We start from the raw sequence: 25263 nt of genomic DNA, 5'->3' as shown, positions 1-25263 counted from the left end.
AATCATTTATTTTAACACGTTACGTCAAAGAGCTAAAAAACTCGTTCAAAATACAAACGTGTAAATGACATGTATATTGTTGGAATTACCATCCATGCATAAATTAGTACAATATCTTTAGACTCTACATACATATAGGAATGAGGATAAATATGAACTTAAAGGCGTACATATTGCCACCTTTGAAGCTCATCTTTTCTCAAGCAATGTTGAACATTGTAGTATATCAAATGTTAATAGCTACCAATTTCCTGTAAACAGTGCTGCCCTATAGCAGCTTATGCAATGTGTTATCTTATTAATCCTTGTGGATGCTGGACTTAAAAAACTTCATTTGCCCTTGTTAGTAACCGGAATACACTGTACAGTGTGATGGGTGTGAAAACACATCTTTCAGTATCAGTGGAGCTGAGATAAACCTTACTGTCCGGGGTGTAACCACTTATGTCCTATGTTGCAATTTGGCTCCAAGCATGTCTGCATTGAAGATGTGCATATTTTCAAACATTGTCATGAAATGACACTATTTTTGTTGTGAATTGGGACATACTGTATAAGTGTGTGGTTCAGCAAACAAGTGGAGTAAAAAGGATGTCTTCTCTGGTAAGATGTGATGACAGTTCTTTAGCTGCAATAAGGTATGTTCAAAGTATCAACCCCTAGTACGACCACGCCCAAATTTACGCTCCCATAGCGTCTTGTTGTTTACGTAAAGACTGTCACACGAGATCATTCGGACGCAATTTTCTAGTAGAACTTTAAAAATAGTCAGAACCCTCTTAGATCGTGGTTCTGTAACTAAAAAAAATTATTTTCCATCTTAGCGTATATTAAAAAGGAAAAATCGCTAAATTGGGCAATTGAAATCTTTTATTTTACTAACAAGGTAAACGCCAAAGTACAAAACAAAAACCTTGCTATCGCCATTATGAAGTCGTCATTTCAGAAGTAAAAAACCCTTAAAGGTTATAAAAGTTCACTCTAAAAATTTGCATGCACAAACAAAATTTATAAAACCATTACATATTTTTTTTTGTAGCCGTTTGTTATCATTTGGTTTTGACTGGCAAGATAAAACGCGACCTTCAACCTGTAATATTCGATAGGCCATTTTGACACTACATAAACATACGAGGCGAAAAAACACCTTAACTTATAAGACTAACTATAAAATATCACCTAAATATTTTCGGTATATCGCATAGAAATAGGCCAAATATCAAATCTAATTATAGTTTGCAGCGATCTAACGATATAAAGCAATAAATCCGAACATACCTCTAGCGAGACGGCGCCATTTTCTTGCCCTGACAGCGGATCGAGAGCGGAAAGGCCAACTAGTAGGGACCTTAAGATCCGACCACGGCGACGGCAACGGGAAAGCCACAAAAGCAGTAGGTTTAATTAGCAAAACAACAATTTTGCACGTGCATCACGCTTTTTAGTACATTTCTTCGTCGTCACTGCACGACTACGACGTGAAAATGCCTAATTTCACGATGTACAGAGGAAATACACAAGCGACGTCGAAATTTCCTCTCTCTTTCTGAACTTGGATATGGTTCTTAGGAATTCAACCTTAGGAGGGTTCGCCTACATTTGACAAAGTTAGTGACTTCGAGTAATCGAGATGAAGATTGAAAGAACGCGAATTCACTTTTTCAGCGACGTTTTCTCTGTCGTCGCCGTCCTCGGATCTTAAGGTCCCTAGTTCCAGTCCTACTCCGCATCACAGCCGAACCAGAGAGCGCGTATGCCGGAGCGTTTCAACCAGGGCGGATAAAGGTTCCGCCCTGGTTTCAACGCCCTAGCTTCTTACGCCCTGGTCTGTTTGGACTATATCCTTCGAGTTTGTCTAAGTCTGTGGGATTCGTTTCTCTATCTGGGAAAGCTTCATTGGTTTCTATATCCGCTGCTATCCTATTTCTACGATCCTGGCATGTTTATTTTCCGTTGGAGTTTGAATTTCGTGGAAAAAAGTTCTGTTGAATGAGAGCATGTCGGCGAAAATGGCATCTCGTGTTTCCTACCTTGTATAATATTATTGTATATAGAGTGAATTTGAACAAATTACTGCAAATTATCACGAAACTTCGTTGGAGCAATAAGGACAACAACAATTAACTGCAGAGTAAGTTTCATTGATCCGGCTTTATTTAGTATTTCCTAGAAATTTTAGGATGGTATTTTTACCCCATACAAACACTGTAATTTTACTGGAACCGTACTGTGGTACTATCACAGAGCCTGGGTTACCTGTGTAATTACTTGCTTACCCTGTGCAAGCCCAGTGTTGAAAAACAATTATACAACACAAAATCAGACATTATTAATTCGTGCTTTGACATAATTTTGGTACTCTTAGTGTTATGAGCAGGGTCGATATGTTTCTGTGCAACAAATACACATCAGTAGACCATACAACTTGACTAGTCCTTCGTGTTAATAATGACTTACTACCCTAATACGTTCGTTTCTCATTGACTGTAAGCTGTTATTCAGTTTTGGTCGATTCTTTTAATCGACAGAACAGTAACACCTTCTAAAACACGATCCACAGAAAAACCATAGAGTCAACCTTATAACATTGGACCCGCACAAACGATCTCATAAGCGGTTGTCGTTACTGTTTTGTTACTGTAGAACGGCGACGTTTCTGTTGCTCTTTCTAAGTCGTGACTGCTACTGCTCTCGTCGTTGCAATTGTTGCTGGTAGTCTCTGTTACCCTTTCTGCTCATAAGGCGTCTCCATTTCTTTGCATACTTCTTTTTTACGGTTCTTCCATCAGTGTGATTCGACATTGTATTGTGGAAAACTTCGCTTTTGTTTTATCCTCGATGCCGCCACAACAGCACCCCGTTTTCACAACATCAGTAGCAACAGTTTGTAACGAATGACGAAAAAGTTCCTATTTTTCTATCGTCAAAGCATGTTTAACTGACCACTCCCTCCGAATGTCTTGAGGCACTAAGTGATGAACAACCTACAAATAAATAATACATTGTTGAACAAACAACAGCATTTCTTCCGCCAATCATTGCAACTGAACAACACACACCCAATGAACAGTAAACAAAAATACTACAACAAAGCTACTCCTCTTCAGTCTTAACTGCGGCAACCAAGTGGTACATATACAAGAGTTTTCTCAAAACGTTCGTGCAAGCTACTCGGATCTGTAAACTTTGTAGGAATCTATGTTTTGGTTCAATTTTAGCCTTGATCTGAACTTAATTTCCCTATGTTTTGTGGTATGGTTATGTACGATAATGAGCCTGAAACAAAGGAGAAAAAAATCTGAGCCTATGAGAACATTGGACCAAAACACCTACTTTACAGCGGTTTCGCTTTTGCTATCGTTGTCTGTCTGGTGTTAGTCCGGCCCTCGCTGTTGAAAAGCTGGATAGCAATATCCACCGAATAAATACCTGGGCAATTTGCAAGTATACAGGGTGTCCCAAAAGTTCGTTCCTCCACTTTATAAGTCTGTATTTCAGAACGATTGGACTTGGTAAGCAAATCGTTTCAACAAAAGTTGTGTCTTTCAATATAATTCACTATTTTCATACTTGTTGTGCCATCTTTTGACTCGAATATTCGATTTGTGTACTTCTGCGCCAAAGGTGCGCGTGCGTGAGTATATTTTCCAGCCACACATTTTTTGTATTTCATAGCCCGAATCGCTCGAACTCCTTCCTTGTTTTTTGTGAATATCACGAAAGATAAACCCCCTTAACGTAAAAACGTTCAGCTGCGTGAGAGCATAAGCCTGTATACTTCGATTTACTGGCTTATCTGTTGTAGAAATTGCTAAAAAACTGGAAAAATCCGATGTCGGGTGGTAGAATGATCATGGAGAAATGAAGGTTTTGAAGGCAAGAAACTAAGAGGAAGACCAAAAGCCCTGAATAAAGCAGCTAAAATAGTTTTAAAGAAGGCTAGATACAAAATAGAAGAATCGACAAGGAAGCTCAGTCTCACATAGTTAGCAAGCCAAATAAAAGGGTCATGAAAAGCTGTTTGAAATGTTTAAAATTAGAGGCCCCTGAGATGGCAAAAAAACCTCTGCTTAGTCTGCCAATTAACGCCCAGCTCGTTTCAAATTTGTAAAGAATTATAAAAGCCTTGCTGTGGAAGGGGGCCGGGATGATTATCTTTTTGGATGAATGCCCAAATAAATATTTTTCAGCTGCCTAAACTAAACAAATATTGTTTGGGCTTTGAACTGGATCCTGCGCACCAGGTGATAAAAAAGCTCAAAATGGATCATTTGTGGTTCTATACGCTGTATCCCACTTCATGCCGCAACGGCTACAGAATGTAATAAAAAACAAAAAGGGCATGCCAGTTACTGAAATTCTGAACACATGTACTTGATAGAGAAATAAACATCTTCTAGAAATTTCATGTAAAAATAAAGTTTTGATCAAAAGTTATAGTGCATGAAATTAGAGGGACGAACTTTTGGGACAATCACTTCACTTTTCAATCACTTCCACCATATGGTGCGGAACACACAACAGAGCGGGGCTCCAATTACCCACCCAGCCCAGGAGAGGTTGGCCACACCGCCCGGGTCTACGTCCCCTACTCTTTTGGAACAGTGGTGTGGGTTCTTTTACGTCCCATAAGAACCAGATAAGTCAAAGTACTTATCCGAGAAGACTAGAAAGTCTAACGGTTTGCAGATGTTATTGCAAAGGCAGCACTTTCCCCTCAGTTATTTAAAAACCCCAAGTGTTGGTCCGGCCGGGGTTTGAACCCACGTCCTCCTGCTCAGCAGACCGGCGCTCTCCTAACTGACCCAGCCAGGCGGTTTTAAAAGGCAATCAGCCTCAAAGAGATGCTCCCTCGTGTAATTATTCATTTAAGGGGTATCAAATAATGGGGTATTTCTTCTACGGAGGTTTTTCTGACCATGGCAAATTAAGTACATTTTGAACTTTAAAACTTACCTCTGTGCTGTGAGAGCCAATCTTGATAATGTAGTCCAGATCCCCGCGGTCGCTTAGGCAGTTCCTACTTGCTCTACAGTCAACTCTAACATCAACTTCACTGTGTGACTGGTCACAGAAAAAAATATATAATGCCCTTAAATACGAAATACAATTAGGAATGTACACAAGATTGCTAAACTCCTAGCAGTCTCTTATTTTTGTTTTGAGTCACAGTAGATGGAGAACACCCGTGAAGGGACTGCGGGAGAGTGAGATTGTTCCCATTACCCCGCAAACCTTAGTCTAGTGAAGGAAAAAAACAAGGGTAACTTGGATTGAAGGTTATCCGAAAATTTGGATCCTCTAGTCAAGATATCTTTTAATAGCTCGTTCTAAGATAAAGCGGAAGACTACTTCAAGTACAAAGCGAAAAGTCGTACAGTCAAACCCCGTTAATACGGACACTTCGGGAGCTATAGAAGGAGTGCGTTTTAACGGAGTGTCAGTATTAAGCGGGAAGAATTTAGAGAAAATGTAACGGCTTTCTTTCCCCAGGGACAAATCAAATCGTACGTAATAATGAGGTGTCCGTATTAAGTGGGTGTCCTTATTGCGGGCTTTGACTGTATGGTCAAAGCCCGTTTATACGCAGACACGGAGGGCGGCATAGAAAGTGTCCGTATTAATGAGGTGTCCGTATTAAGCGGGTAGAATTTAGAGAAAATGTAAGGGCTTTCTTTCCCCAGGGACAAAGAGAACTGTACAGTACCGCAAATGATCCCCAACCGCAAATGATCCCGAGACCGCAAATGATCCCCAAAATGGACCGCAAATGATCCTCGACCGCAAGTGATCCCCAAAGTCGACCGCAAATGATCCCGAAAGAAAAATAGGAATGGCTTGGACTCAAGTTAGCGGATCATCGTGTCGATTTTATTATAATTACAATAAGTCAGGTTAAAAGCTAAATTTTACTTCTCAAATAAATATATGAATAAAAAATAAATGAAAAAAATCATTCAAGAGTAAAAACGAAGTAGGTAGGCAACACACGGCTTTTACCTCATGCTAAAATGCTGCTTGTTCCAATGACTTTTTTCCGGCTCTGGCGGGTAGATTATACCTCTGAGGAAAACGTTTTGACTGAGCAAATGTGATTTTTGCTGCTTATTTCATAGTGAGAAGTCATGACACGCATTTTTCGTTGCCTCTCGCCCGACACGTTTTGCATGGCGTTTGGTCATGCGAAACCTCCACGAAACATCCACGCCTCGCGCGAGGTAACTTTATCCCGATTCTAAAAATAACTCGAGACGAATTACCTATGGAATAGGGTGTATATGGGGATGCCCTCTCTGTCCCCTTTATAGTCTCTTGGGCTGATTAATTTCACGCTTTCAAAATGATCAGTAAAGTCAATAAAGCTCTTGTTAGGTAGAGGGTGCCCGGCTTTGTATTCCTCAATAGAAAAGTTGAGCTTCTAGGCGTTAAAACAATTTTTCTGCGTAACGTCCTGCCTGTCTTAAATTTTTCAAAAGACGAAACACTCTTGAAAGAAAATTGAAGCAATCGACAAAGGAAGAAGTGTACGGTTAATACCATACCTTTTCAGATTTATTCCATTTTTTTTTCGCCTTGTATAAATTGACCTGAGATGTAGCGTCCTCCTTCCCTTTTTCTTTAAAAGGCGAGAAAAAAAGGTTTCTTTTTTATAATCAGTCCTTTTTTGTAATCAGTCCCATAAAATCCATTCCATTCCTCAAGTTTTCACGGGATCATTTGCGGTCGACTTTAGGGATCACTTGCGGTCGAGGATCATTTGCGGTCCATTTTGGCGATCATTTGCGGTCTCGGGATCATTTGCGGTTGGGGATCATTTCCGGTACTGTACAGAACTGTCCGTGAGGTGTCCGTATTAAGTGGGTGACCGCAAAGCGGGGTATGACTAGCATGAAACTGACTCTTATGCCGCGAAGAGAAGAAGGTATAAACAAACAGAAAACCCGATATCGCGGTCTGGGTGATATAAAAACCTTCAAGGGGGAGTCGGGGGGAAGCTAAAATAAAAGAGGCTAAATTATCAATACACGAGAATCGAGTGGTATTGGCCAACAACGCACTCCAGTGAGCCAACCCTTACAGAATCAGTCTCCACGGCGCAAGACGTGGAAATATCTGTTGCGGCTACACTTGCCATCCATTTTGACCTTGCGTATAATTTTACCATAACCTTCAAGCACAAACGCTTTACTGTGGAAACTTCATTCAATTTTCAGTTAGAGGGATGGGGGGGTGGGGGGGGGGGGGTTCATTTTTGCATGAAATAATGCGATATTTTGCCAATAGAGAGTTTTAGATCCGAGTTTACCGCGAACCTCTAACCGCTGGAGGTCACGTGACAAGTCTTTCGCGTCACGTTTGAGATTTACGACGCGCGTTTTCAACGTGGGGAGGTAGGTTTTCACGTACGTCATTTACCTGAAAGCTTTTAGCGTATAATTCTTGTTTTATCCCACGTTACGATACAAAAATCTTGTGAAGCAAGTCTTTATCCATTAACAGAGGCACAAACTCGGGCGAAATGCTAAATTTAATAAATCCTGTTGGATCTTGAAAACAAGTGCCATTCATGGCTGCTGATTCAAAATCCGGCCGTAAATTTGCGAGAAGAACTAATGTAAGAATTTACAGCTCTTTGCTGCTAGATAAACCCAGTGTTACCGTAAATTTCTTTTATTTTCACTGATTGATATTTCTTCTATTTCTAAATGAAAAAATAAACCGGAATCCACTTCTTTAATCCACCGCCAATCTAAATCGAATTATATTTGAACATCGAACCGCAAACGGGTAACCGCAAACCGCGGTTAGAGGTTCGCGGTAAACTCCGATCTAAAACTCTCTATTAACATTTTCCAGTCACTCATCTAGCTTGTTGAGCGCGCAAGACGTTTGAGTTTTACATTAGTGTTGTTTACGTTACTTTACCATGTTTTGAAGCACCAGTGTTACTCTGAAGGGGTTTTCATATCGGTACAAAATAAGATCCTTCATTCCTTTCACATTATCCTTTTTGGAGAAGTTATTTAACACTGATGATAGGACAATCTTATTGAGAAGTTCACTTTTGTTGTCCGATATTGACGTCACTTCAAGTGTTGGCCTGCACTTGTTACAGAACACCTCCAGCAAAAATGGACAGGACTGAAATGAAAGAAAACAACAGCAAAACAAAAAATCGGTTTACTAATCATGATATCGTATCTGAAAGTTTTGATTGTAAGTAGACCAAAAAAATCGCGGGTTTACTTATCATGGTTATCACGACTAAAGCAGAGACTGCTCACGACTAAAAGTTTTGCTTGTAAGCAGTCTCTGAATCTTCCTTATCCTGCAAACGGCTAAACCTTACTTCAATCACACAGACATTATCTGTTCTTTTTGCAACTGCGGGATTGGTAAAGAGTCTCCCTCTCCGGCAATAGGTTTGGTATAATACAAGGTATTCAAGTGTTCCTTGCTAAAGCCTGAATTTCAGACATATCTTCCAGTCGCGTATTCCCTCTGAGACGTCTGAATCGACGAGCCGTTGATCTAATAAGGCCGTCCAGTGACGTCACGTCACTACTCCTTTGCTTTAATACTATCGCTACCGAAATGGTATACGTAGTATAACAACAACTTAATCAAGTTTATAACATTTTCAACAGAAAAAACAAACATGGCCGTCTATGATGCTTGAAACCTGACTTTTCGCCAGTCTCCGCACTAGGAATTTCGAGTTTTTCTTCGTTTTCCCTGAAAAATTTTTTTCCGGGAAAAATTACTCTTATTTTTATTTTCCCATAAAAAATTATTTTTTCGGGAAAAAATTCCACTAAAATGCTTGAATAATCCTTAATGCTTTTGCTTCACTAAAATGCTCAAAAACATGCGAACGTATGATAGCGTACAAAGGCCTTCTGGATATCAGACGACAGTCCCGCTACAATTTCTCACGCATGTAATTATAAATAATCATGCGAACGTTTGGAAAATCAACCAGTCAAATTCACTACCCGGTTTTCGGGTAGTGACGTCACTGGGTGGTATTAACGGCTCGTCGATTCAGACGTAGCCTGAGAAAACAGCCGACATTTCGCGACGCCACAACTGGTTTCCCCGTAAAACGAGCGCAGAAATTCCACATCAATGACGCTTTACTACCCAGATCTGAGTAGTGCTTCTGATTGGTTAAAGCAAATTTTCCATGCAGCATGACCAATCAGAAGCACTAGCTAGGTCTGGGCAGTGACACGGCACCAGTATTGAATTTCTGCGCTCATTTCTCAGACGACATTTCGAGGGGAAACCAAAGGTGGCGTCGCGAAATCTCAGCTGTTTTCTCAGGCTAATTCAGACGTCTTTGAGGAAGAGTATGCGACTGGAAGATGTGTCTGAAATTCAGGCTATCCATAATACAGATACGTGTGAGAAATACGTGTGTCGCAGAACCTCGCAGAGCTCGGAGAAAACAGCCAACAGCAGAGGAAAAGAGCATTAAAAAAACACCGCTTAGCTAGAACCTGAACACAGAATACTTTTACTATAAATAAGCCAACCCGAGATTTTACCGCACTTAAGCGATCCACGCAAGGAACAACTCTATTTTGACAGTACATCTATTAATCGCTGAGATAATTATTCACTTCACCCGTTGTAGCATGTGCCAGGCTCTCGGTCAGTACAAACGAGCGAAAAAAAAAACGCAAACGAGCGGTTTTCCCGCAACTTTTGTGGATCCGCTTTTCCCAACATCTTGGAGCCTGGAACAAGCTATACCACTGGTTCAGTCCCACCAATATGATCACTTCAATCGTTCAGCGCGCTGGACTGAGTTTGACAGCTATCAAAGTGCTTATATGGATGCAAGGCTTAGGATCAGGGTTGTGTATTACTACTTATAAGTACCTGATCCAACTCAAGAGCATTATTATAACCCATGGACTCAAGAGTCACCCATAAATCATTGGGATCTCCTTCAGTATCCTGAGCCTCCATCAAGTTCAACTCCAAGAATCCGTTTAAAGTAATTTCATCATCTTTCATTTCAAAATTATCTAATAAAAACAAAGGCAAGAGAACAAGATGTGTGAATGAACTACGTTATTTTGGCGATATCTTTTTAAAGTAATAACTTAAGTCCTATCAGGAGCTACTGTATGCTCCCATTATGGTTGGCTTCTCCTAAAATGTTACATACTAGTTATAGCTATCGCTAAGTGCCAACGAGCAAAGATTTTACCCATACGCGCGCGGTATTGAATTTGTTTACAAATGTAATGAAATACAGTAATTCAGGATGAAAAATAGATTGGACTTTATTCGATTGCATTGAAAATAGTGCAAACTTAAAGCAAGGGGCACACATACAACAACCCACGGCCGGGCCAGTACCTCACGCACGCGCACAGTCATATTTTCACGGGGCAGTGGCAGCCACAGATAGCTGTTTGGCCCTTATTGGGGCCCACCAGCGTGGCAAAGCCATTGGGTTAATGAACGGGGAAAACCCCCGCCTCAAAAACCCCTTACTGCCGAGGTGAGTGCAAAGCGGTCTATCAAGCGCCGACAGCACACAATACATGTTGGAGCTGTTGGCTGGGAACCGCACAGCAGTTCTACCACGACATGCGCGGGGAAGGTGGATCACGAGTTACGTGAAAATTAAAGCAAGAGGCACACATATACCAACCCACGGCCTGGCCATTACCTCACGCATGCGCACAGCCATATCACGCGGGCAGTGGCAGCCATGGACAGCTGTTTCGCCTTGTCTGGGACTCATCAGCATGGCATAGCCGTCGGTCAGTGACGAGGTGAGTCTTTTAAGTGCCAGCTCCACACAACACGTGTGGGAGTTGTTGGCTGGGAACCGCACGGCAGTTCTCCCTGCGCGGGGAAGGCGGATCATGGGTTTGGTGTATGTGTGCCCCTTGCTTTAATTTGTCTTTTGAAAATAGTGAACTAAACTGTTCTACTGCATAAAGAATTTGAAATCCCGACTTTGCGCAGCAAATTTTTCGAGATATTGAAGTTCGTGTTTTTGTCCGAAGTTGCACACAAGTCATTTTGGGTAAAATTTAGCGGTCTTATAAGCAAACTTAAAATCTTCCAAAAGTCATATTAAAGTCCGCAAATATTCAACGCACAGACTTATATTTGGTCTCTTTTTAAAGCTAAAAAAATTATGGTGCGCAAATGAAGCCTTCCAAATTATTTTGCTTCAAAGACACAAAAAATTTCGCTTCGTTATAATCTTTCTTAGCAGCATGCAATAAAAAATTCCAGCGGACAAATGCAACAGATGTCGCGTTGGATGGAAATGATCCAACAGACGATTGGTTGAAGACGGGATGAGCACGGGACTCAAAAATACGCACACGGCTTGTGGATTCTCTGATCTGTATCACGTGTTCGCTCGAAAACAAAGCATTCTCTGTCCTGCATTACGTCATGTTACATCGATTCGAGATTTTTTCTGCACTTGGAACAATCACACACGGCTCTATTAGGCTGCCGCCTCGCAGCCTCGCGTCTTCGCGAGACTGTTCGTTAGCAATAAGTGGTATGGGATTTAACCCAAAAACAATCGTGGAATTGCACACATTTCAAGTATCTCATAGATGAACGGTTACGACAGTTAGATATACTGCAGGAGTAACAACCGTCTACAGTCTGTCCCCTTTCAATTACAAAACAAGAGCAATGTGCGCACGTCCGAGAATAGTCTAAGGACTAAAAACGATGCAAAGGCGCAGGTCTGCAGGGGGAGAGGGGTCGTTCAACTTTCGCTAGACACGAGGTGTGGCTTCAAACAAACAGCAAGATCTAGAGTTGATCCCCGCCCTAATTCAATCATCTTCTTTGACTCTCTATAAGGCGGAAACTTCTCTCAGGCAGGCAGTAAATACCATTTTAGAAAAAATGACCGGCTAGACCAGGGTCAATTTCATGAAACTTTTACAAGTATAACTAACTAACTAACTAACTAAAACAATAGCTACACTTGTAAATCACACTTGTAAAAGTTTGATTAAATTAAACCTAGTTTGGTCGTAGAGAGAAATCAACCCTTAATCAGTAACATCCAACCAGATCAGTCAGTTTCAAAATACCATAAACTTCTGGTCCCAGTTGTTCAAAAGTTGGATAGCGCTATCCACGAGATAAATCTCTATCCACTGGATAGCGCAGTTGGTTTCCCTAACACTTTTTTCCACTGGATGGTAATTTATCCCGTGGATAGCGCTATCCAACTTTTGAGCAACTGGGGCCTGATTACAAGCCCTGGCCTTATACAACTTTGTAATGGGTGTTAAAAGGGAGGGGAGGCGGAGGGACTAAAAAAGAGCTTCAGCTTCAAAACACGCTACATAGCAGTGCTGATCAAAACACTTTTTTAATTTGATCGCTAAGCTTCAACACGTCGTAAAAAGTCGAATTCATTTCAATACAAGCTGGAGGGGGGACTGGGGGTGTATTTTTTTGTTAACAGGTATACGGGGCTATGAATGGGGGCCTTATAAGTGAGGGGGGCTTACGGTAGCTTACAGCGATTAAATGATAATTTTTAGCGAAAATTTCGAGGACACCTAATATTCGATTTTTAAAATGACCAATCCGGTTAGCAAGTTTTTATTTTTGGTAACCGTCCCTAGAGTAAATTGACTAAACAGACTAACAAAAAAAATGATTATTGCATGTAGGCACTTTCAGATGTGAGCAAACTAAGGCTTCAAATATCTACTCACCTTTCATTACTTCCCAAGCATCATCATTGCACTCTTCACCAGCAGATTTCATATGGAACAAGTTAAACTCTTCACGACTTAAATATCCATTTTCATCCAAGTCACAGCGGTCAAAAATGTCGGCAAGAGCTTCTCTACAATGAAAAAAATTAAAAGATTTTCAAACAAGCAACCTCAGGGTAGAGTATTAAAGCTTGACATGTGATAGATGTATAAGAAATAAATCATATAAGAACTGCGAAAAAGAAATCAAATGAAGAATGATCCTCGCAGTTGTGAACGCAATTTACGAAATTGCGTAAGAAGCCTGAAAAAAATTCAGGACTTCAAAGAGGTTTGAACCCGTGACCTGGCGATACCGGTGCGATGCTCTAACCAACTGAGCTATGAAGCCACTGATGTTGGGAGCTGGTCAATTATGTGTTTAGTTCCCGTAAAAGAGATGAATATGATAAATGTGTATGAAATAAATCATATGAGAACTGCGGAAATGAAATCAAATGAAGATAAGAAAAAGTGGGAAACATGTTATAATCGACCTCACAGACACCGACGGGAGTCCTAACCACTAGGGTATGGAGAGACTCATCGTAGCAAGGCCATATTTTAATATAATAGGTTCACATATGACACACGTCCTGCACACGGCTAGTGTTTGCACTGTCAACAGCGTACTATATCGTGATAAATAAAGGGCTCTGCTAGCAAGTATTTCATGGTTGCCAATGTCAGGACGGCAATTTAAAGTACACAATTTGCAAATTTAAAAATTAAAACGATCTTTGTCAGGGGGGAGGTAGCAATCTGACCTGAGAAGAAGCTAAGGACAACTCATCACCACCAAACCAAGGTTTATCTTGTTTTGAGACGAATAAGTCTTCAAGGACAACTTTTAATTGCCCGGCGATGCAACTTTCCCGTTTAAGAATCTTATATGGATAACGTGTGAGAATCAGTTTGTTTGTCTGAATCACATCTGGAATCAGAAAATAATCATCTGACAGGTGTATGTAGCGTTACTTTAATAGCAAGTTTATTTGGTGAATTACAACTCATCCAAATAAATAGGTAATTCAAGGGATTCGAAGACATCACAAAGTTTTGGGGTGGTGGAATAAACTTCAAAAGTGGAGTAAACACTAGCTGCTACAATAGCCGACCAACGTTTTTAGACAAGCTCGCCTCTTCTTAACTAGCCTGAGAAAACAGCCGACATTTCGCGACGCCACCACTGGTTTCCCCACGAAATGACGTCTGACATACGAGCGCAGAAATTCCATACTGATGACGTGTCACTACCCAGTTCTGAGTAGTGGTTTTGATTGGTTCTGCCACGTGGAAATTTGCTTAATCTGTAAGCACTACCAAGAGAGAATGATTCTCTCTTGGCACTACCCAGATCTGGGTAGTGACGCGTCAACAGCATGGAATTTCTGCACACGTTCTCAGATGTCATTTCACGCCGGGGAAACCAGTGGTGTCGTCGCGAAATGTCGGCTGCTTTCTAAGCTACTTCTTAACAGCAAACAAAGGTCTATGCAATGCGTCCTCCCCCCCAAAAAAAATACACTAAAGTGTTAACCAAAAGTAAATTATGTATTGTTTATAAAGAAACCCATTTTATTAAAAAGAAAAAAGGCACGTTTTACGTGCATGAGCGACTTTGAATGCTTCAGTGTATGATTTTTATACTCTACCTTGATGCAGGTGAAAGAGATTCTCAAAAATTACGAAATGGGTGCGTTGTACCGTTTGCGATAGCGGAATTAGGTCACAGATGTATTGATGAGCACCCGTACTAAAATCTGAATCCTCAAGCAGCCGCAGCATTTTGCTCAATGTTTAAATCATAAAGATATTTAAACTTTATGCTTCTTAACACCTTTAGTCGTAAAAAAGACGAAAAAATTGTCAAAAACCAAGATGGAGGTCTCAAAGTACCCTTGTTTGACCTTTAGCAATTTCATGTTTAGAAGTTAAAATCTCATTGTTTCCTGGCATCAACTCAAAGTACCTCCAACCTTATTGGCGCATCACCCTGCTACAAACATACAAAGCCACAAAGATACATACTACTGACATATGAGCTTTTTTTTTTTTTTCAAAATAGCTCAAAAAGGAGCACTTCCATTGAAAAGCCCCAAAGATTTTTAACAATGACGGTAACACTTTCCTTACGTAAGGGTACTAAAATTAAAAATAAACCTGTACAGTTAATACTGTCTAAACAGAAGAGCAACATTACCTAAACATTTTTGTGAGCTTAGAGTTTTCTCCAGAGCCTGTAGTCAGATTTACTTTCTTTGAAGGCTGTGATTTGCGTACAGTGAGATGGCAGCCAGTTGTAAAGGTTATCAACCTGTACGTTCCTCTTCTTAGTTCACACTGAAGACAATATTTCTGGAATAACATACAACAGCAGAAGACCGTCCAAGAGTGATTTATACACACAAGAAACTGTGTTATTCTTACTTTTGAACGTTTGGAATAAATTCTGAGGTGTCTCATGAAACCTCTTCAGTAGTACTTCCTCGTGGTATCATTATTTTGTTTCTTAGTATTTTCCAATTTTAAAACGCAATGACAAAAAAATTCTTATTATTATTATTATTTGCCACTTATAAAAGTGAAATGGACAACCCACTTAAACATGCACTACCTGGGTTAGATTGCAAAAAAGGAATAGATTCTCTAAGTTTATTTATGCCTCTAAACATTCCATATAATTTACACATTTGTAGTTCCCAATTACAGCTGTAATAAACAAAAAGTGCTTAACAAAAGATCACCTTTGACTGAAGTATTTATTCAGTTTTTGTTTTTTGGAAAATGGCATAATTACATGGAGGAAAAAGAATACATGTATACTGACATTATGGGGCAAACATTACATTATATGATAACACAATGGCAATGAATTATACAATGTAGTTTCCAGATTTCATGAACAAAATGATAGGAACTAAGGTTTTATCAACCACCTATACATGCATATATATCGAAAGACAAATTTTTTTAGACTGTATTAACCACTATAAAATTAACTATTTATATCAAAAGATAAATTTTTCTTTAACACACATTGATGCACTTTCTTCACACAAAACTTGTTATTAGCAATTATTTGAGAGCATCAAGGTGACAACAAAATCCTGGCTTTAGTATTTTAAATGCTGTACATGTACGCCCTCCTATAAAGGCCTATACAGGGAGGCTCTGCTCAAGCATGAAAGGTGTACCTTTTTCAGGCTTTAAGTATATGAAAGGGTAGGAAAATCTGTGATTTCAGTCTCTAAAATGTAGAGGGATTTTATGGTTGTGAAAACGTCAAGAAAATTTTCTAACTTTTTAATTCGTTTAGGGGATCCAAAGTTCTAATCTAGTTATGTGAAAGGGGTGCCATTTGTCAATGAAGGGGGACCTTTTCTGTTAAAAATGTTATATAAAAGGGTGGACCTCAGACCGGAGCCAGTTACACATCAAAACACTTACTTGCCCAAGTTTAGACTCACTGAAAGTAACTAACTCTGAGTTTTCATCCACACAGAAAACTGCCATGTCAGTTCTCTTTAAGCTATCTAAAACTGAGTAAACAAATACAGCACAATTATTGAAGAGCAAGATAAAAAAACTATTATTATCAAACCAAGAAAACTTTGAACATCTTAAACATTTTAGGGATGTTTGTCACGTTATGACCAATCACAGCGTTAACATATGGACACACTTGTAAGCAAACCACATTAAGACAAGTAGTAACAACAAAAATAATACATTCACTACTTCATTAAAGTTGACGACTGAAGTCATAAAGTCAATTTCACTGTTTGGGATTGGGTCTTAAAGTCTGCCCATTTTGAAACCAGTTGTCTTATAACAAGTACAAAATAGATGTATGCATATGCAAACTTGGACGTGATTTGAAGATCCTACATGTACAAGTATATCACTTACTTTCCAATGTTTCAAAGGTGTTAAAACAGCTAGTTAAGATCAATGAACAATTTACATTATTATTCATTCAAAATATTTCCGCATTTCTGATTGGCTAAAATCCCATGCATAATTCATCATAACCACTGAGCTATTGTTGACCAAATAGGGAAGAATTTTGCGATAAGTAAAAAGTGATGTCAAAAGTGCAGCAAAATTGCCAGATTATTGAACTGTTAACCAAGAAGACCTAATGACAAGGTTGAGTTGTTTTGGTTGTGACTTCACAGTTGCAGAACTTTCACTTGTTTTAGGTTAGAGTAAGCAATAGGCAAACTATTGGCTAAAAACATAACAAGAACAGCAAGAAGACAACTCAACAGATGACATCTGCCATTTTGAAGAATATTTGCACACGTAAACAACCCTTTTTCTCCTAAACTTGCCAATAAACATGCACTGTAGAAGATTAACTTAACATTGATGGTCAAGTACACAAAAAATAAATTAAGCCATGTTTAATAGCTTGCATTTAAACTAGGAATTATTTTGAATTATCAGCCTTGGCAATAATTCTTCAGATGATAAACCCAGCCTCATTCAACAATATTGTTAAATGTAAGACCAAGATAAATGACTGATTTGACCTACATGTGACTCCACACATCAAAATAATGCCCTCTAAAAGAATGCCCATAAGTTATATTTCTTTTTTGTAAGACATATAAAGGACATACCTTTTTTGTTAGGTGAAGGTTGGATGGTTATAAAGACATCAGTATCTCTGTTTATCTGCAGTTTATACTCATGACTACTAATGACTCCATCATTGTCAATAAAGAAGCCACCTTTACTACTAACATGACTCCAATCCTGATAAAACAAATGATTTTCAAACATGGTCAACTGCACAGTTAAATTTGATTTTTAATTTTTCTAACTGTAGTTTTCTGTACTACAATGTTGCTGACAGTGAAATTTTATAACACATGTACATTCTTCCTATGGATTGCAACATCAGTACTAAATCCTTGGGAAAATTATTTTGAGAACTTTGTCAAACTTAATGCTCCTCCATGATGCTTTCACAATAGATCCTGATTCATTGAATCACACTTTCAAAATTTGCTGGCAAGTAGTTTGGTGACATGAGAGTTTCAACACTCGGCATAGAAAAAATTGCATAATTATATGCAATAGATTACTCCAATGGCACAGTGCCTGCACACGGGCTGCAAAATCTGTGAATTTGACCAGTGCAGTATGTTATCTTGATAATAAGTTATCTTCATGTGATGATGTCTTTCTCCCATCTTGCTGCCTCATTAGACAACAGATACTCAGTTGGTACATGTCAGTGATGCATATTCCACCACTTCTAAGGAACAATAACATTGCAGACTCGAACAATAACCTCGTCAGACTTGCCTACTGGCCATACACTGTAACTTCAAAATTAATAAGCTGCGAAGCCATTTAGAGAATGGAGAGGAGACGCTTTGAAATCCTGGAATTTTCTCACGCCTTGGGTGTTTGCTTCTCAAGGCAAAGCCACAAGAATGGCAGCTTTGCTGCAAAAACTCTCACACATGCTAAAACAAATTCTGCCTAAGCTATGCGGGTTATAGTTACAGAAAGGAAGTTACATTTTGTATAAAAACTGATATTTTTCTGTGTACTTGTACCTTTAGATTTTCAGGTTCCTGAAAGTTTTTATTGCTTGTAGCCTGTCTTTTATTGAGAGAAGACTGTGAAACTAGTGGAGAAGCAATGTCATCATCTCTGGCCAGTCTTTTTAAACTTTTCTCTTTGCAATCTTCAGCTGTGGCCAACAGCATAGCTGCAAACTAACATGCAAGGTAACAAAGTAGCTAGTGGTGTTATCAATAAATGTACATTAAGTTAGTAAGATTTTTGGATAAACTGTCTGTAATTTTGGTTTTGTACATACAGAAAAGGAGCTCCATTTTTAATTCCAATATTTGCATTGCGGTCTTAAAATATGCAAATAAATTAATGATTTAATTTGCAAGTTGTTGGTGTTTCTTGGTGCTGCAGAAACCATGTATTGTTGGTTCACAAGTTGAATGTAAAAGTTTTTGCTGAAATTACATTTATAAATCAAGCATGCTATACTGGTATGTATTTTACATTTTGTAGAAAATGTATCAGAGAAAATAAAAAGATGTGTCTTAAGACGTCAACGGCAATTTTTAAGCAGTAAACAGTTGATAATTTCTTGTTACATGTCCTGTGAATTTAGGCCACTAAGCCAAGGAAAAAAGGAAATTTTAGGTAGTGGGAGACCCTTATGGAATGAAAATTCTGGGGGGGAGTGTGGTATTTCTTTCTGGAATGACACATAGCATGACCATATTCAGCATTCGTTTCCTTTTCTATAGTGAAGACCCCCCCCCCCCCCCCACCCCAACCTAAACGTACAGTATATCTCAACTAATGGCATGAAAAGCAAAAATATATTTGTACAATAATACATGTGTATGTACAATACGGACATGGACCACCCCTGTACGGTGGACGTACATCGCTGTAGTCCATGGACCCCTTTGTGGACCCGGTCAATGGACTACCCCTGTGGATCACCCCCTATTTTGAAGGTTAGTTTTCACCAGAGGTCTTAACGAATTTTAGAAACCTTTAATGGATGAAACTGTGTCTGTTTTATTATCATGATTAAAGGCTCTTCATATTTTGCTCAAATTTTTTCTGAATCCCATACATTGGTTCAGTTTAGTCTGGTGAAGGGGTAAGAGTATTTGAGGGGGGCAGGATGAGAGATACACATGTAGGTAAGAGGTATTCACGTAACACAGCTTTTTTGCATGTGTGTTGTCATCGTATTGCATGAAAACGGCCGCGTGGGAGACTAGGGAAGAAGAGGAAATGCATGATGACTGAGCACCCTTGCCAGCCTTCCCTTCCATTGATAGCCTTTGGAAATGTCTATTGGTCGGCAAACTCATTGAAGTCATTGAATCCTGCTAACAAATTAAGCCCAAAATGACATGCATATTATCAAACAACGAGGTTGGTCAGGCCTCTGACAGGTTGGTTCATGTAAATTGCCTTCATTCAAGTCGAGATTGTTGTCATTGCAATTACACACTCCCTCTTTAAGCTACCTCCCTAGTCTCGTATGCATCTGTGTTTTTTTTTGGTTGTTTGTTTGCTTGTTTGTTTTTTCAATGTTCACGCAATGCAAAGACATAACAAAAGAGCTGAGACTAATTTTTTCCTACCTCTCCGCCCGTCCCCTTCAAAATAAAATGGTTACTCCTTCACCAGACTAAAATGAACCGATTATACATTGGTATGGAATTGAGAAAAAAATTGAACAAATGTAAAAAAAATATGAGGAGCCCATAACCCTGATAATGAAAGCTGATTATAGTTTTGTCCATTTTAGGTTCCTAAAATTTGTTTAAACCTCTGGTTTAAATTTATCTTCAAAAATTCAGGGTGGTCCACTGAGGAAGTCCATGGACCGGGCACAGAGGGGTGGCCCATGGACTGGGGGTCCATGTTTTGTACACATCCGTTCAGTACTACTACAGCAGCTACACATGTATAACTAACAATAATACTATGAAAGTGAACATGATCTTTGTTGTACATAGGTTGTTCATTCTACTGTGAAGATCATGTTCAGTTTCATATCTTTATCCGGAGTTCAAAATATCATTTATTTTTCATATAGTTCAAATCATAACAATACTATTCACAACAGTCCCTTACCTCACTGTAATCCAGTTTTCCATCATTGTTAACATCAGCATTATCAAGTATCACTTGTACCTCAGCTTTAGTCATCCTCTCCCCTCGCTATCAAAAAAAATAATAATAATAACATCTAATACATGTAATTTTAAATCATTACAAATGCATTTGTTTGGAAACAGGTCATTCTAAAAAGTTGGAAAGAAATGTACATGCGTAGATCTAAAGAAAGCACAAAAAGCAGATGTTCTTTCTAATTCATAAAGTAGTGGTTCACTCAAAACTGCAGTTGAGCAAGATGTATGTCACTTATTAAAAATATAAACAATTCATACATTCATACCCCTTGCCAAACTTGCACACAGTACCTTGGTCAGTAGTCCAAAGAGTTCATCATACGTGATGTAACCATCACCATTTAGGTCAAAACATTTGAATGCCTTGATCAAGGATTCCTTATTTAAAGACTTTTCCTTTCTCATGATGTCACAAAAATCATTATATGATATACTGTCTGCAATGAAAATTGCAAAAAGGACGTAAGTACACTGAAAATACATATGCACGATACATTTACAGAAGTTTTGACTTCCAGTGACTCAAAGGTCCTCCTTCAAGGGAATTGTATCACACTCTTATGGCAAACATCAGGGTTCTCATTAAGTGCCGACAGCCGGCTAAAAGGCCGGCTACTTGGAAGCTTGAGCCATCTACTTTTTGGGGAAATAGGGTAAAGTTAGAGAGTGAAAGCCTGAAATTGCCTACAGCACTCAGTTACTAAGCCGCCTACTTTAACATCCTGGCTGTCTACTTCAAAAATTAATGAGAACCCTGAAACACGATGATTATTGCAGTAACTGTAAAATTTTGCATAAAATTATTTCTCATTCTGACTTACAAGCTCAAAATTTGTACCATCTTTAATTTCTATAATAATTACTTACAATACCATACATGATGTAGGGCTCAAAGTTAGCGACTAACTGGTCACATATGCGACTCGATTTTTGGTTGTGCGCCTAAAAATTCATGTGTAATCACACCTGTGCGCCGTAAAACCCAAAGCACAGTGCGACTGACTGACTTCCGACTATACTTACGAACACGGTGCATGTTTAATTGGTCTTTTCTCTCAATGGATTCTACGAACTCGAATGTTCTTTTTCATTTCGATGTTTTACTTCAACCCAGACTCTTCTGTTTTGTAATAAACACCACTGACAAATGCAAATATAAATTATGCTCGATCATTTCATTCTTGTTCGACACACTCATTGTTGTCAGTTTTGAATTGTTTTTCAAGTGTAAGTCTTCTTTAGTCACAACTGTACTGTCAAAAAGAGAAATTAGTATTAAAAATCACAACGGTATTACTGCGCAGCAAATCGGCTGTGTTTTATCAATCACAGGACTGAAGTAAAAGTAACAAACTGAAGATGACAAATAAACTTTACTTTTTCTTTTGTTTGAAATAGATGCTCCCAACAGTATAAGCTGTGCTCCTAAAATTTTCAGCTGTGTGCTTAAAATTTCGGCAGTAAGCCTAAAAATTTACATCTGGTGGCACAAGTGCTCCCAAACTGAAATTTAAACTTTGAGCCCTGTGATGCACTCCAAACTGCTAATCTTACACAATTCTTATATAGCAAACATCATAAAATTATGTAGTACCATTAAAAAAAAGTTAACTGACAGCCTCTTGCAAGTCTTCATTCTCAACTCAATTCTCAATTTCTGCAAGAAGTAGTCACCAAGACTCAATTCAAGAATTGAGTGTCATGAAACTGAGTGTCACGAAACAGAAAGCAATAGACTCATCCTTGATTGATCTTTAAATGATAACAATGAAGTCCAGTGGTCTGAATGAGTCCATCTTTTGAAGAACAGTAAGGAGAATCTTCACGCTGATACCAGAGTATGGTTGAAACTTCCTACACTCTCTACTCACCTGTGTCATGTTTCCAATATTTCTGAACAACTTTCACTGATGGATTCCGTCCACCAAACTGAAGGGCTGGGTAAAAGAATTGATAACATTAATGAAATACAATAAAGTTTCCTGAACAAGTCATCAACATTCAACGGTTGCTCCAAGCTCAACTGTGCTCGACATTGTTGCCTCTTCACTACTTTTTACTCAAAAAATAGTCGTCATACAGCAGGGTTGTCATTAAGAGCCGGTGGCCGGGGATTTTCCCGGCTACTAAGAGAATGGCCCCAGTCTACTTTTATTGGAAAATAGAAGAAAAATAGAACCAAAAGAAATCCATAGCCATTTGATTCCCCGCCTACTTGTTGTATTTACCTGGCAACTTGAGATCTTAGTGACAACCCTGATACAGGCATATATATGTAAAATATTTGTTACCAGAAAAAAGACAATATCCCCTGAAGCCAACACACAACAGAGGGCACCAGCTTTTTGCAACATTACTTGAGACATTTGATGTAAAAAAAATACATGACTTTAAATTTGTACAGGTGTCACTGTAACAGGGAGGCATGTGTGGACCTTTTACCCATCCTATACACTGGCTGCATTGGAAGTGTTTTTTGCATACACCTGCAAATTACTGTTTCTGTCAATGTAACCATCATGTTGAAACCGACATACTAAATTCCAAAAAAGAAAGGAAGGGTTGCCCCTATCACCTACCCTAAGGGTTGCTATTCCAGATTCCACCCCCGCCCCCCGCCCCCAATTTTGCTCTGTTATAATGTCACATATGATGGCTACAGTAATACAACCATAGACAAGCAACCTTCACCCCCTCCCCTGTGGAAAAAAAGATAGAAAACACTCACAGGCTATCCTGTACACTGTTATAAAGTGCTGGTCAATAAACAAAGCTAAAGGTTGGTTTTAACTGGTGACATATTCAACAGAGTCTCTAACGAGAAGTGTAAAACATTATGATCATTCTACTGAAAACAACAAAGTGTTGCTGCTAACAAGTCTGTCACTTATGATCCAGTGAAATCTACACTAACTACATCAGTTGCAAGCAGGATTATAAAATTAATAGTGGAAGAACTAAACCAAATACAATGTGTGGGAACAGGTATTCTCACTGGTTTCACGTTTGTTCTCCACCTTGTGTTTTTGACTCCAAATATGTGGTCTTCATTATATAAAGGGTAATGGAATCATAAGCAGAGTCCAAAAAAAATTAATAGAAACAATCAGATTCAGTAGCTACTCAGATTTCATTTGAGCTTACGACTATGCTTATGCATCCATTTTTTTTTTCTTTTTTACTTTCATTGGGTCATAGGCACCCTGGTAACTGTGATTATGAATCCAAAACTGGCAACTTTAACACCATCTCAAGTGCAAACCAGCCTTTGCAACAATGACCTGTTCACGTATCTTTTGACAGGTGATATCATCGCTTTCTGAGAATGCCACCTACAGTAAAGTAGATCAAAAGGGTGACAGTGGAAAAGGCAACCACAAATATAATGGTGAATGTTGACAGTCCTCAGTGTATGAAACAAAAGATTTTGAAATTTAAACTATATACTGTAGATTAATTTTTTCCGTAATTTTGAGAAAATAAACACGGCTGCCGTTCATAATAATCAGCACCACCGGGAATAAAATGAGTTAAAATTGAAAAGCATACCAAGGTTGAAGATATACAAAACAAGAACTGTTACCGAAAACATTAAAAGTACCCGAAAGTAGTCAGGCATACAGTTCCATGGTGATAGAAGCGAGAAACGAGGTACAAAAAGAGAAAAATTCAGGAAGCTCTCTTTGAAAAAACGTTACTGAATAATTCTTACCAAGGATAAGTTCGTCAATAGAGGTGATTTTCTCAGTTGTACTACTTAAAACAGCTAAATAAGCAGCTCGGCATTCTTTCATAAAGTTGTCAAACTTTGCAGTTGATTCACGTCGGACTTTCTCAGAGAAAGACACATTAGAAGCTCGCGAAGACAGGCTAGAATTCGATGATCTCCTGAATGGTTTGTTCCGCTTGAGCTCTGACATGGCTTAAGCAAACAACATTCTCTTTTGAAAATTCTAGACCTTGCCGATGAACATCAACAATCCAAATGTAGCTGTAAAGAAGTGATTTTGGGCAGTCTTACACCAAGTACTTCCCGGACGATAGGGATGCTGGGTAAATTTGATGGCATTTACCGCTGATCATGGATAATAGAAAGACTTTCTATTATCCATGCCGCTGATCAAGCTGCGCGAACACGTTTACATCAGATTACAGTATCGAACAGTACCAAAGGGACAGAACCAAGTGTTAGTGAAGTGTCCGCTTTACAGCGGCGTCCGTGTTATAAAGGTAGGAAATGTATGATTTTTGGCATTTCTGGGGCCAAACGAATTGTCCGTAATGGAGAGGTGTCCGTATTATAGAGGTGTCCGTAAGGAGAGGTTAGACTGTATTGGAAAACTTTAGCTGGAAAACTTGAAAATTAAACAAACCTATTTCCAGTGATTTTTATGGTTAATCAAGGGGATTTTCCTAGGCTTTTACTGACTGTAAGCTTTAATGATAAGGCAATAACCTTCGCATGTTCTTTTTATTGATCGTTGTCAAAAACCCAGATTATTGTGATTTCATCATTAATAAATGGGAGACTAAAGCAGCTATTCAGAGTTTGCGTCTAAACTATAGAATCTGTAACTAGAGTGTTGGTATAAAGGCAAGATCTGCGATTACTGAAGGCCAAGAGCTGCAGGAATCCCCCTGCCCGTCTCGGCGAAAGCCGGCCAAAAGATCTGTAAATTTTTCTTTATGTCGAGTATCTCCAGACTGCTTCCAAAAAAAAGAGATTTCACATGAGATAATTTATTTATTTAGGCTGAACGTTATTAATTCATTTTGAGTGGGGT

At 38.9% G+C, this 25263-nt stretch overlaps 1 protein-coding gene across 1 annotated transcript; it reads right to left on the bottom strand.

Annotated features, from left to right (window-relative positions):
- Nucleotides 1–2846: 2846 nt before the first annotated feature.
- Nucleotides 2847–24486, bottom strand: LOC140921684 (EF-hand calcium-binding domain-containing protein 7-like). Its single transcript, XM_073371691.1, has 13 exons — nucleotides 24192–24486; nucleotides 22351–22416; nucleotides 20771–20916; nucleotides 20421–20507; nucleotides 18350–18511; nucleotides 17402–17537; nucleotides 16224–16315; nucleotides 14977–15131; nucleotides 12732–12865; nucleotides 9889–10037; nucleotides 7927–8142; nucleotides 4957–5064; nucleotides 2847–2984 (listed from the first exon to the last, which is right to left on the bottom strand). Exons 1-13 carry the CDS (start codon nucleotides 24397–24399, stop codon nucleotides 2910–2912), a joined length of 1734 nt encoding a protein of 577 aa, XP_073227792.1. The 5' UTR covers nucleotides 24400–24486; the 3' UTR covers nucleotides 2847–2909.
- Nucleotides 24487–25263: the final 777 nt, after the last annotated feature.

This window comes from Porites lutea, chromosome 12 (genome assembly GCF_958299795.1).
Source record: "Porites lutea chromosome 12, jaPorLute2.1, whole genome shotgun sequence".
In the NCBI taxonomy this organism is placed as follows: domain Eukaryota; kingdom Metazoa; phylum Cnidaria; class Anthozoa; order Scleractinia; family Poritidae; genus Porites; species Porites lutea.
This window is presented reverse-complemented; position numbering and strand designations above follow the sequence as displayed.

Bases quoted from the DNA above. Each gene is read 5' to 3' on its own strand.
- LOC140921684 (XM_073371691.1), bottom strand. From the start codon at position 24,399: ATGTCAGAGCTCAAGCGGAACAAACCATTCAGGAGATCATCGAATTCT. The intron at 18,512-20,420 runs GTAAGGGACTGT...CTTGCATGTTAG, and splicing joins GAAAACTGGATTACAGTGAG to TTTGCAGCTATGCTGTTGGC. The intron at 16,316-17,401 runs GTATGTCCTTTA...TTGTTTACTCAG, and splicing joins ACCTTCACCTAACAAAAAAG to TTTTAGATAGCTTAAAGAGA.